A 12,945-nucleotide genomic window follows, 5' to 3' on the forward strand; every position below is an offset into this window, starting at 1 on the left:
TGTTGCGGTAGTTTGTCAGTAATGTCGCAAATAAGCATTGATAAGTGTTCTTTCGCTTACGGTTACACGAGCTATGAGTAATTGCTTAAGGATCGTGCGTTGCGTGTACAACAAAAAGTCGGGCAGTTGTCCATATGAGCATTTCTCCATCGAATCACTAAAATTGGCAGCCGTAAAAAGAATGGCTTTCATTGAAAGAAGTAGCTAAAATCTAGCTCCGCATTTGGGTCTCAATCATTAACATTAGGTAACGCATAGTTAGGAAAGCTACTGGAATTACCTCCTGTTGAACCTGTTGTGTGCAACTGAAGATTGCGAGTGACACTGCTGAGGATGTTGAGGAGGCTTTTGTGAAAGCCCCGAAACCGATACGCTTTGGACAAACAAATACTCAGAAGGCACAAAAATGGCTCTGCAACTTGGTCAACATGTTGATTGGAATGTTTTGAATGTTACATAATCTAAAACAAAAAAAAACTTACTTGTTGAAAGCAAACTCAGAATAAACGGCTGAATAAAATTTTGTGTTAGGGTACGTGTCAGTTCGTTCCACCTGAACAATACCCGAGAAGGAGCGAATAGCAAAATAATATCAAAATGAGTTATTGGAAATCGAATAACTCATATCAAAATTTGGTCCTGTTTTGGCTGACATAGTTGGTAAAATAACAAAAAATAATATCAAAATTTTACTCCTTTAAGGCTAAAAGAATAACTACTTGTGTTATTTGAATAACAAAGCAATAACATAACTGTATTCAGAGTTTAGAATAACATATTTTAGTATTATTAAGGTATTGAATTACAAATGCAGTAGTATATGAGATATTAAAAAAATCCTTTTATAAAATATTTATAATCTAAAATTTCTTTAATCAATAAAAAAAAGTTGTATGAAATATAACAAATGTCATTTTAAGGCCAAAATAAGATATGATAACAAAATCAGTTATTGAACTCATCTTACAACCGCACCGACTAATTGAAGATAACTAGTTTTGCATTGACAACAGCTTGCTTCTGGCGCTAGTGTACATTAAATCGTCCATATTCACTAGCAGTGAGAGAAACAGTGGTTTTGATGTTAATTGAATAAAAATTAGCAAATTACTTATGAAAATAGTAACAACATTATTGGAGATGAATGAGTTTAAAATTTAAAATTTCTTCAATCAATAAAAAAGTTATAACACATTAAAGCCTATCAGTGTTACATTCGTTTCAGTACTGTTATATAGAGGCAATGTTTTTATTTGGGAAAGCACAGCAAAAGAAAGATAATGTAGGCTGAATTTAGTAGCGTAGTGAAAATATCCTCCGGTACCCTATCGTTTGTATTTACGGTGTAAGAATGGTGCTATCCCGTTGGCAGCCAAGTGAACGATTATTTGATTACTAACAGGATAAAAGCCGCAAAGCATTATAAATGCAAAAGATACAGCCTAGCTTTATTCACCAAAAGAGTAGATAATAACTAGTTCTACAAATGTCACATACAAACTCTTTATTAAATTTTGCTTGGCTGAGGCGGTTCTGTCAAATGAAATAAAATTGAGTCAAAGTGTTTGAACAATCGCTAATGGCAGATACGATTGACGATGAAATTTGGCTTGAAATTAGAATTGAAGTAGAACCTAAAATTGAGCTTAAATTAGGTTGTAGACATGAAATTTAATTTATAACAGAACTTGAAAATGGGCTTGAAACTGGAAATTTTTACCCATCGCAAAAATAGCGGCCGATTGCATTAAAAACTGAAGTTCTGACTTGCAGAAATTATTTGTTTTTATATTAAATTTTACAGCGAAGGTGGGGCACGTATTCCGATGTGCCACAGCCTGGACACGTCAGTGATCAGACCGATTATTTTGAGATGAAAATTTACAGCCTCAGAACATGCCACGCGCAATGCACCGTTTCGGCAATAATGCGTTGCACTACCGTCGCGAGAAACGGTATGAACAGTTCGCTGCGTCGTATAGACGGTATCGTCTAGATTCCGACCGCATTCTAAGACCTGATCTGACTGCTGAGCACAAATCAGTCGTTTGCAGTTAGTTAAATAAGTAAGACTTGGGCGATCCTCTGCGGCTAGTAACTTGGTGTTGTACAATGGTGACTGTGATAGGACAGTTTCAGCATTGGACAAATAGGTAGGAGTCAAAATGACTACTTGTTAGGCGTAGCTACCAATACACCCCCCCCCCTCCTCACTTTTCCGCTTTTCCACCAAAAATTTTCATTTCTTTCCCCTACCGTTCCTTCATCAATTGTAGAACCACCGTTTCAAAAAATATTAATATATATGTATGACCGCATGAGACATGAGATTAGTCTATTTCATAGGAACGGGGCCTTCCTCCGAACACCCGCGCTTAGAATCGCGACTAACACGCTGTCAGACGAACAACGTTACGTGTAGTGCCTTGCAATAGACGGAGGAAAAGGTACAATTTGCGTCTAAGAACCCAACCAGACGCGTCGCTATCTTGATAAGTGGGTTTTGCAGTCTTTTTTTGTCCAAAGCCTCTATGGTTCAAAGGTACAAGTACCAGCGAACCATAAGCCCTGGCGGGTGTTGTGGGTTCGAATCCGGTTGTAATCTCAGATTATAGCTTGGTTCGACCCATGCACCTTCCAGTATTGGACAAAAGGTAGGAGTCAAAACGACTACTTGTTAAACGTAGCTACCAATACCCCCCCCCCCTCCTCACCTTTCCGCTCTTTCCCCTCCTTCATCAAAAATTTTCATTTCTTTCCCCTACCGTCTCTTCAATTGTAAAACCACCGTTTCAAAAAATATTATTATATATGTATGACCGCATTTCAAGGACTAAAAACATGAGATTAGTCAGAGAAATTTGTTTCTTTTTCTTCTATTATCGGCATAGAAATCGCCCAAAAAATCTTGCACCTCATGAGTGAAAAGTAGTGGTTTGAGGTTTAGGACGACCATAGATGAATCAAATAATTCGGTACGATCATTGTTCGTTGAAGTATATGGTTCGGTATGATAATACAGGTCAGACTATATAGACTCTATAAATTATACAGTCGCCAAAAATTTTTCACTACATATAACCGAATCCTCTATATAATCGAATAAAGAAAAATTTTTTTTATCATTGTTTTATAAACATAATTTTGTGTTTTTACCTTTGTTATAGTATATAACAAAGGTTTAAAAATTGGTCGAAAACACGAAGTCGATCCGAGGCCCGGAGGGCCGAATCACATATACCAATCGATAGAGCTCGACGAACTGAGCAGTGTGTGTGTGTGTGTGTGTGTGTGTGTGTGTGTGTGTGTGTGTGTGTGTGTGTGTGTGTGTGTGTGTGTGTGTGTGTGTGTGTGTGTGTGTGTGTGTGTGTGTGTGTGTGTGTGTGTGTGCAGCTCATTTTCTATCGCCTGTTTCTCGGAAGGTATTATTGCCTAGTATATCACTATTGAATTGCTTCGTAGTCCGATGTTTCGTTTAAAAGTTATAAGCAAAAATGTGAAAACCACGTGACACGATTTTCCCCGGAACCACACAACTGATTTCAATTATCTTAGTACCAAATGAAAGCTCTTGATATCATAAAAAAATTTCAGAAAGTTTTATTAAAAACAAACAAGTAGTTGAAAAGTTATGCTTAAAAACGTGTTTCGACAAGATAATATTTATCGCCTGTTTCTCAGAGATGGCCAAGCCGATTTATGCGCTATCAGTCTCATTTGAAAGGTAATATAGCCGGATAGATCACTATTGAATTGTTTTTTAATTGGAACTTTTTTAGTTTGAAAGTTATGAGCAATTGAAGTTACACGTTAAAATTTACAATACTTTATAGCGATTTTAACCAAAATAATTTATCTAGTTTCAATTGTTTTAATATCAAACGAGAGGTCGCAACACTGCAAATGTATTTGCCAAATTTCATAAGGATTGATTCTACTGGTCAAAAGATATTTAAAAATGATTGATGAAATTTATTCAAGAAAACTTCAATGACCAAACCTTTAATGGGACCAAACCTCAAAAACAGAATAATATAGTAAAAACACTGCCGAACTGACAGGACACATAGAAGAAAATCCTTTAAAAACCATCGCCCTACACATTTTGCTTGCACACTAGCACCCTCTGTTATGCATGTTGCGGAGTAGCTTGCATTTGCAGTGTTTTATGCTGTAGGGTTTTTACATTTGTATGGTTTCATAGTGAAAACTCGAAGCAACACTCGCGCGCCGCGGTGTGGCCATGTTGTGAAACATGCTTTTTTGAAAATAAGTGGTTTTCGATTGGACGATGGAATTAACGCGAGTGTCTCGTCTGTATGTCTGTGGTAAAAATGTGTAATTTTTCAACGGGTGTTTCTTTGGAGCATTTAATTAATTAAATATAGCACATTTTCTTACACTTTTACGGTGACCGTGAATCCACCTAATAGGGTGACACAAATTTTTGTTTTTTAAACGCGTCCAAAAAAATAGCGTCTTGACAAAAATTGTAGAACACACTAAAATAAGCAACTTTGCTGCATAAAGTAACTATCTATCTGTTATTGGTTGCGAAATTTAATGATTTGTTTAAAGAAACCACTAATGATTTGTTTAAAGAAATCAAGCAAAGCAAAGCCATGGGTGTAAAGGACGGCTGGCTTGGTAGACTAGCATTGTACCCCGAAGCTAACAGCCACTTTAAAATCAGTTCTGCTCAAAAATACTGTACACGCTGTTTTCATTGCTCTAAAAGTTATTTAGTAGGTTAAAATACACTCTGAAGATTGTTTATCGCTAGGATGCATATGGATGATAACTAGCACAGCGTTAACAAACAGTTGAATTAAGTTCCGAAGACGTGTCGATTTCTGTATGATCATTTCCTGCTCAAAATGCTAAAAAAGCCATTTTTTACTCGACTATTTTCGATTGGAATTGGAATTTGAATGTGGAAATATAAGTTGACTCTGTCAGTTTTATGAAAATTACAAATTCAAATACAAATCAAAAATAATACTTTAGCTGGAAATGCCATATTAAATGACATAAAGATGGTATAACAAAGGTTCCTTTTATCACTAGGTGGATTAAATCGGGTTTTTAAATGTAAAATTAAAATTTTATTTCTAGCTCTCACCTTACAGGCAGAAAATACCTTTCTTACATTAAAAATGAATATGAATACACAATTCCGCAGAAAAGTGCTATCGAAAAAAAAAATTAACCCGATTTTGTTCAAACTCGCTGTACTGTTTCCTTTTTGAAAATAATTTGATTCGTAATTTTTTTATTTGGCGCCTATGCACTATGGGCCAGAAATTGAAATTTCGGAACAAAAATATTTGCGGTTAAACGGCGTGTCTCAGCTCAATGTAGTCTTCGGAAACTTTTTGAATGAAAAAATAATGCATCTTTTGAAGGGGTCGTCCAATATTGACGTGTTACTTTAACAACAATTTAAGTAATAACTTTTTGAGTAAATTTTTTTTCACCTTTTTGGTTTCAAAATATTAAAGATAAACCAATTTCAAGTATTTTTTCTGAAGATATGAAACTTCTACCTTTTACCCATTTTCAGCAATAGACCTTTGTTTATAAACGACCCCTCAAATCACATTTCTTCTTGTAACATGTTTATTTCAACTGACAGATCAATGTGATGCTCTAGACAACATTTTGCACATAAAAGAGGAATATTTTTGCTGAAGACTGTTTTGCTTTTGCTTTGCATTAATTAATAAGATATAATTGTTTTTAAGCTAAAACCCGTTTGATGAAAAATGTGTATTTTTTCAGGGGTGGTGTCTTCGGAGAAGTAAAATAATAAAATATAACGCATCTTCCCGCACTATTAGGGTGACCATGAATTCACCTATTAGGGTGATACAAACTTTTGTTTTCTTAAATAATTTTTAAAAAAAGTTTTTTTCTCCAAAAGTTGCAGAAAATACTAAAATAAGCAACTTTGCTGAATAAAGTAACTATCTATCTCTTACCGGTTACGAAATATAATGATGTGTTAAAAAAGAGCACTTAAAAATCAATTACACTCAATAACTTTGCACACGATTATTTTATTGCTTTCAAATGTTCTATAAAGTTATTTAGTATGTTGAAATACATATTTTCTGTGGAGACTGTTTGACGCTAGGACGTATATTTAATAAGTTATAAAATGTATGAAAAAAAATCCGCACTATTTCCAGGTATTCCCAACCATGATATTCCCAGGTATTCTCTGAAATACGCATTTGGGCAGATAGCTTTAATAATTCCCTACAAATTGGTATGCAAACTAATTGCAGATACTTGCAGATGGCCAAGATATTCAGATTTTTCATCAGACGGTTTTTAATCTAAAATCAGTTCTTATTTTATTAACTAATGCATATAAAGCAAAACAGTCTTCAGCAAAAATATTCCTCTTTTATGTGCAAAATATTGTCTATAACATCACATTGAGCTGTCAGTTGAAATAAACATGTTACAAGAAGAAATGTGATTTGAGGGGTCGTTTATAAACAAAGGTCTATTGCTGAAAATGGGTAAAAGGTAGAAGTTTCATATCTTCAGAAAAATTACTTGAAATTGGTTTATCTTTAATATTTTGAAACTAAAAAGGTGAAAAAAAGTTTACTCAAAAAGTTATTACTTAAATTGTTGTTTAAGTAACGCCTAAATATTGGACGACCCCTTCAAAATATGCATCACTTTTTTATTCAAAAAGTTTCCGAAGACCACATTGAGCTGAGATATGCTGTTTAACCGCAAATATTTTTGTTCCGAAATTTTAATTTCTGGCCCATAGCGCTATGGTGGCTCTTTTTGAGTTAGGGTGGTCTTAAAAACGCGATTTGAACCTATCTTCGTACCTCAATATTTTTTCTAGAAAACCTATTAAAATACTTTTCATTTGCTGCGTCAATGCTTAAAATCGGTCCAGTGGTTCAAAAGTTATGAAGGAAGGAAGGTAATAATCACATTTTTTGAGCCACCCAAATTCAGAAAGAGTCACCCTAGGGACCAAATAAAAAATTGCGGGCTTAATTATCTTTAAAAGAGATAAAATAGAGCGAGATTTAACAAAATCGGAGCAAATTTTTTTTGACTATATATAATCGAGTCTAAAATTGTATATAATCGAATCATACATAATCGAGTCTGTTTATAATGGAGTCTCTATATAATCGAGTCCGACCTGTAGATGAACTAAATGGTTAGGTACGACCACTGATAAGCAAGAAGATTTGGTACGTTCATTGGTGAATCAAATATATGGTTCGGTACGACCATAGATGGAACCGAAAACATAAAAAAAATAGTATAATTTGTGACCGACGGATTAAATACAACCTTAAGATGAAATTTTCCTGTAACAAATACTGTATCAACCTTACCTTAGAACCGTTGCATGGTGCGTGGTGTGCGTTTCCGTTTCCTTCTTCTTCCCGGAATAGCTCACCACCGTAATGTGGCGGGTTTGCGTGCGAACAACCCGCCGCACTCGACTGCGGCCATCACCCACGTAAACCACGGTGGTTCTCTTCTTGCTTGCCCCACTGCTGCTGCCGTTTTCGCTACCATTGCTGAGGACACTGCTTGCACTGTGGTTATTGCTGTGGTTATTATTATTACTATCGTTATTTCTATCACTTTTCCTCGATTCACTTCCACTTTCCGACTTGCCAAGATTTAGGCTATCCAACTTTTCACTCAAATCGTAATAGCTACTGTGCTGATGCGGGTAGTACCGGAAGTACTTCTCCGAACTGCCCGGACTGGGAGCACTGAATGCGTTCTGGTACTTTAGCTTTTCGCCGTCGCTGCTCGAATGCAGATGCTGTCGTGGGGAAGATCGGGATGACGATCGGCGATCGCCTCCCGATGAGGAGGATCCATTTCGCGGCGGATGCGGATGCGGATGATGGTGGTGATGATAGTGTCGATGATGGTTCTTGAAGTGGTGATGATGGTCCCCGCCGACGACGACGTTGCCACCACCGACGAACAGCTCCGGGTCGAGCATTTCGGTGCGACTTTAATCGACTCGTACGTTCGTCACTAGGGGGATGCCGGGAGTCGCATGGTTTCCTACTACCGACCGCACCTACTATGTTGCTTTCCCCTCTGTCGGACAAGAAACTGGGAGTCGCTGCCGCTGTGTTGCAGTTTATTGTTTAATTAATTACGGTCGTTTTTCAATTTCACTTTTAATATCACTTTCCTTTGTTACGACGACGTGCAGATCTTTTTCACACATACCTACACAAAGCACTAGTTAATAGTCATTTTTCTCTCGGCTGATTCGCTCTGGCCCGGAGTTGATTGTTTTCTCTACAGAAGAAAACTTTCGAAACAATGCCTTCGACTAACTAACAAATTAGTAAACACGGTACAGCAGCAGTTGCAGCGGCAGTAGCCTAGGGCAGCAGCAGCCAATGATGGATGAAAATGGACCGGAATAGATGGCGTAGATGGTCGATTAAAAAAAAAAGAAAAAAGCTGCTACAACTGGATGACGGTGGTAAATCGTTACTGGAAGCTTATGGGCGGAAAATTCGATTTCGGCTTTTTTTCGATTTGATTTGGTAATAAACTTTTGGTCGTCGTTGCGGTGCGGTTTCACAGTACTGAACGGTGCCCGATGTCGGTGCGGGGGCACTGTCTAGAGCTGAAGTAAGAGGAGGGGGAAAAAATATAAATGATCGAGCAAAATATGTATCGACTGATCGCGCGATCGACCAGCTGATGTTACTCACACAGGTTGAAAGTCATTTCTGATGCCAATAAAACGGTTCTGTCTGTGTCACAGAATTCTGCTTAAAAGTTGTCAATTAATCACGTGGAGAGCCTTACAAGCATGTGCGAAACTTGCGTACATCACCCCCCGAATACTATTTGCTTGACTCATTTGCAGAAAAAAATCCCAACAAAATATTTATGCAAAAGTTATTTATTTGTTTTCGACCTAAGAAATGTCGAAAAAGTGTTCGAATGTGTGTTCAGCTGAGGAAAAAACGGAGTGCTAAATCTTCGAGTGTGCGGCGCGTGGGATCTGCCACTGAATTGACCGCTTTGTTGACCTCCAATTGATCGTGATTTAAACTCGTGTAAGAGGAAAAGAAGCTTACTATTTAGCAATTTCACGCGGAGGTGTTAAATACCGGTTTTTTTTCTTCGACAGTAAATTTCGTTACTTGTCGATCTGTTAAAAAGCAAGCTCGAACGAAAAAAAAACACACGAGCTGGAGTGAAGAGTGGTTTCGGCTGTAATTATTCCGAGAACTGAGGTAATGTTACGAAAATAAAAATGCTGGAGGTTTGCGTCGCTATAACGGGACAGCCAGCCGTAGGTTTAGTCATCAAAATCATTATCGAACGCTAAAAATAATCACCTTGTTGTTGGCAAAAACAAATTGGCGAAAGTGTGAGCAGTACCATACCAAAAAAAAAACAACCTTTAACAACCTGTTAGAGCTGCTTAAGCTTGCCTAAAATGGCTTTTAAAAGGATTAATTCTCGTTAAACTCTTCATGCTTTTTTACAACCAAAAACCGGAATGCATTTAACACCCGAGGAGGTAACCTTCAACATGACAGGCCTTAACTAACCATAAATGAAAGTGAAACCACCATAAAGAATGACATAAAAAGGCTTATGCTGCATGTCGAAACGAAGGAGAAACCTCCCGTAAAAAAATCATCGCACCGGTGGTGCGGTGACAAAACGTCAGATGTCGAATGAACGAAATCATTATTCACGTATCTTTTGCCAAGGATGATACCATCCATCCGTCAATAATTTGCCTTTTTTTGCGCTTCGACCGACTCTGGTCACGACGATGGCGACGACGACACGACACGACACAGTCTTGGAGACCACGACTGATCAATTTGACATTGAGCCCGATTTTTTACTGTCCACCATGGCCGTGTTTTTTCTTTATGGAAATCAAGTAATCAACATTAAATTGTTTGGGAGATCGTGCAGCAAGCAGCAGCGTGCGGTTTCTGCTGAGGAGGCATGCAAATTTCTATAAGGTTTTCAAAAAGAGCGAGTTCCGCGCGAACGTATCAAACAGACAGGGGGAGAGGAAAGTGATCATAATCTTACGAAAGAAAGGTCTGGCTTTAACGCACGCAACTTGATGTTCCACGCAACAGCTGACCGACCTTATTCATGTTGTTTACTAGAGGTAGTTTTAGTTTTTTTCTTTGCTTATTTGATACTATCTTGTGGCGTGCGTGATGCTCCCTGGTGAAATATTGCTTCACGCACTTGATTTTGGACAGCAAACCGTCAAACATATTGAGTTGTTGTAAATTAGTCCATAATTATGGTGGTGAAACATGTATGCACACACCTATCGGGGACAATAGATCCGCTAAACCTGGTAAGATGAGGAAGGGTCGTGTAACTTTCGCTTCTGCGTTACTGGCATAATGACTTGGCATATCCTGGTTTCAAGTCAGATCTAAAACTGGTTGATCAATAGAAACTTATTTTATTTGTTGGTTGAACGGACCGTTATGAGTCCAGAGAGCGAAAGTTCAATTTTGTAGTTTTTGGCCTTGATCTTCCCGATCTAACTCAGAGCCCCTTTATCTCACACACCTGTACATCTGTCATTGTAACAAAAATTTTTGTAACGGCCACCTTATCCCACGGTTTCACAAACTCTGTTTTATCATCCAGCCACTTGCACAGTCACGGCCTCGCCCTGAATCATCGATGAAGTGTGTCATAAAATTATTATTAAGGAATCATACTAAATAGTCCCTTAAGATTATGGCTCATGTTTTTATGCCAAACGGCTTTATATCAAACAGCGTTGTATTAAATGACGCTATGTTAAATGGGCTGCGCCCGTTCTCATTGTAAAATGATGGAGCGAAGATTGGCTCAAGGGGGTATTCATAGGAAAACCAAAGTGAAGTTTTGTAAATTCTGCCTATCGTTCATTATGTTTGACGTCCGTATCCCTATTTTGGAAAGTAAGGAAGTATCTGATGCGAAGAATGATTATTTAGATATATTGGAAAATTTCGGAATATACCAAAATTGTATGGGAGCAACAGGTGGGGTTCGTATCTACGCTCTTTCGGTAGGTACTCGAGTGTTTTACTAACTAAACTACCGTCTCCCGCTGTATTAGGTAGTCTTATACTTAATTTTGTTTTATTCTCCATATTCTATCACTCTCTTATACACATCAAACACTTCTCCATGCGACGATATTGTTTGCATGATTGTAAACATTGTTCCTATTGCCGAGAAGATAAACTGTTATCTACTCGGTCAATGCGATAGAAGCAAAATGGTGCGTTTCCGACGTTCCCCATGGCCAATCTCGGATTAAGTCCACCACCGGGTGTGTTTTTTCTTTTTATTTACTTTTAATTGAGGATTTTCTTGATATTTTTCGGTGAATAAATAGAAGAAAATCCTCAATTATAATCGCACGGTGATTCAAACAACGGAAATGAATATTTTTATTTACTTGTCTATGACTAGACGCGTCCATGAGTATTATCCGTATGCCTTCCCGTGTGAAACGTTCCCGTTCCCGTGTGAAACAACCAAAAAAGGCAGCAACAAGAAAAAGAACCCTAAATGTGGTAGGAATACCAAAATACTTATATTATCGGCCTGAAAGGAGCAAAATAACTGGGCTCCAATGCTATTATTAATAACCCAAAAGGGCAAATGATTCCAACATATGATCAAAATATTCACTGTGACGTGCCTAAGCTGGGGTACACTGCGGCAAGTAAAATTTCTTAACAAGCTGTTATTATTTGGCAGGGCAGTCTTCGAAGAAATTTATCAAGACTGAAGTTTGATGTTTTCCCGACGTTTCGACACTTTGTTGGTGTCGTTTTCAAGGGGTAATCACCCTATTCACATCTCTATATCGAACTACAGTAAATGACAGCGACTGAATGTCCCGGGCGCAAAATTTGACAGCGGGCCCAAAACAATGTCGAGGGTGTGAAACGTAGCGACGAAGTGCTATCTCATTTCTGCTCACGCTATCATGTTGGCACTCAAAACATGGTTGCCTGCCAATAGGGTGTGGGTAATAAAAAAAGACACCAACAAAGTGTCGAGACGTCGGGAAGACATCAAACTACAGTCTTGATAAATTTCTCCGAAGACTGCCCTGCCAAACAATAACAGTTACAATTGAATCCAGTCGATAAAAAACACAATCTTTCTCAACAAATTCACAGATGGATTACCGTTGTATGCGTCTCCTTCTGCTTCGGGAAAAAACGGCAACACGCAAAAGAACACGAGGTAAAACGCTGGATAAACCGGACAGAAAGAGGAAAAACGCGAAACCGAAAAATGAAAGAAATTGTCATAAAAAAAGAAAAACGAAAGAAAAATCGTAACAGTATGGGCGAGAAAACGGGAAAAATAAAAAAGAAAAAGTGAAAAGGAAGAAAACGGGAGAAATAAAAGAGAAAATAAGAAAAACCAAGGGGAGTCTGTACAGCAGGGACAACAGAAGTGAAAAGAAACAAAATAAGAGAAAAGTAGTAAACACCATATGGAAAACGAGAAAAAGAGCAAAACAATGAAGACAAACTGGACAGAAAAGGAGAAACAAAGGCACAAAATAGGTGAAAAAACGGGATAGAAAAAAGAAAAGAAAAGGGGAAAATATGAGAGTAGGAAAATGAAATAAAAAACGAAAAAGGAGGAAAAAAGAATGGGCGAATGGGATGAAGTGGAAAAGAAAAACAGAACGTGTAAGAAACTGAAGAATAAGTACTGCTCTTCTTTCGTTTCTTTCCCGTTCTGTGCCACGTAAGGAGATGAACCGAACAGATCAATAAAAAAAGAGTTAACTGGATAGAAAATAAACAAAAAACAAGGAAAATCGGACATGGAAATTAGAAAAAACGTAAAATACCAAAAAACGGAACGAAAAAGAATTGTTTTTCTGAAAGG

General features: G+C 37.6%; 1 protein-coding gene across 7 annotated transcripts in view; it reads right to left on the bottom strand.

Annotated features, from left to right (window-relative positions):
* LOC128734391 (IQ motif and SEC7 domain-containing protein 1) overlaps nt 1-12,945 on the bottom strand; it is a 221,057-nt gene that overhangs the window by 136,405 nt on the left and 71,707 nt on the right. For all 7 annotated transcript variants that reach the window (XM_053828570.1, XM_053828567.1, XM_053828571.1 and 4 more), the window contains one exon: nt 7,383-8,656. In XM_053828570.1, coding sequence (XP_053684545.1) covers nt 7,383-8,011 — 629 coding nt within the window. In that variant the 5' untranslated portion in view covers nt 8,012-8,656. The remainder of the gene's footprint in view (nt 1-7,382; nt 8,657-12,945) is intronic.

This window comes from Sabethes cyaneus, chromosome 2 (genome assembly GCF_943734655.1).
Source record: "Sabethes cyaneus chromosome 2, idSabCyanKW18_F2, whole genome shotgun sequence".
Classification (NCBI taxonomy): domain Eukaryota; kingdom Metazoa; phylum Arthropoda; class Insecta; order Diptera; family Culicidae; genus Sabethes; species Sabethes cyaneus.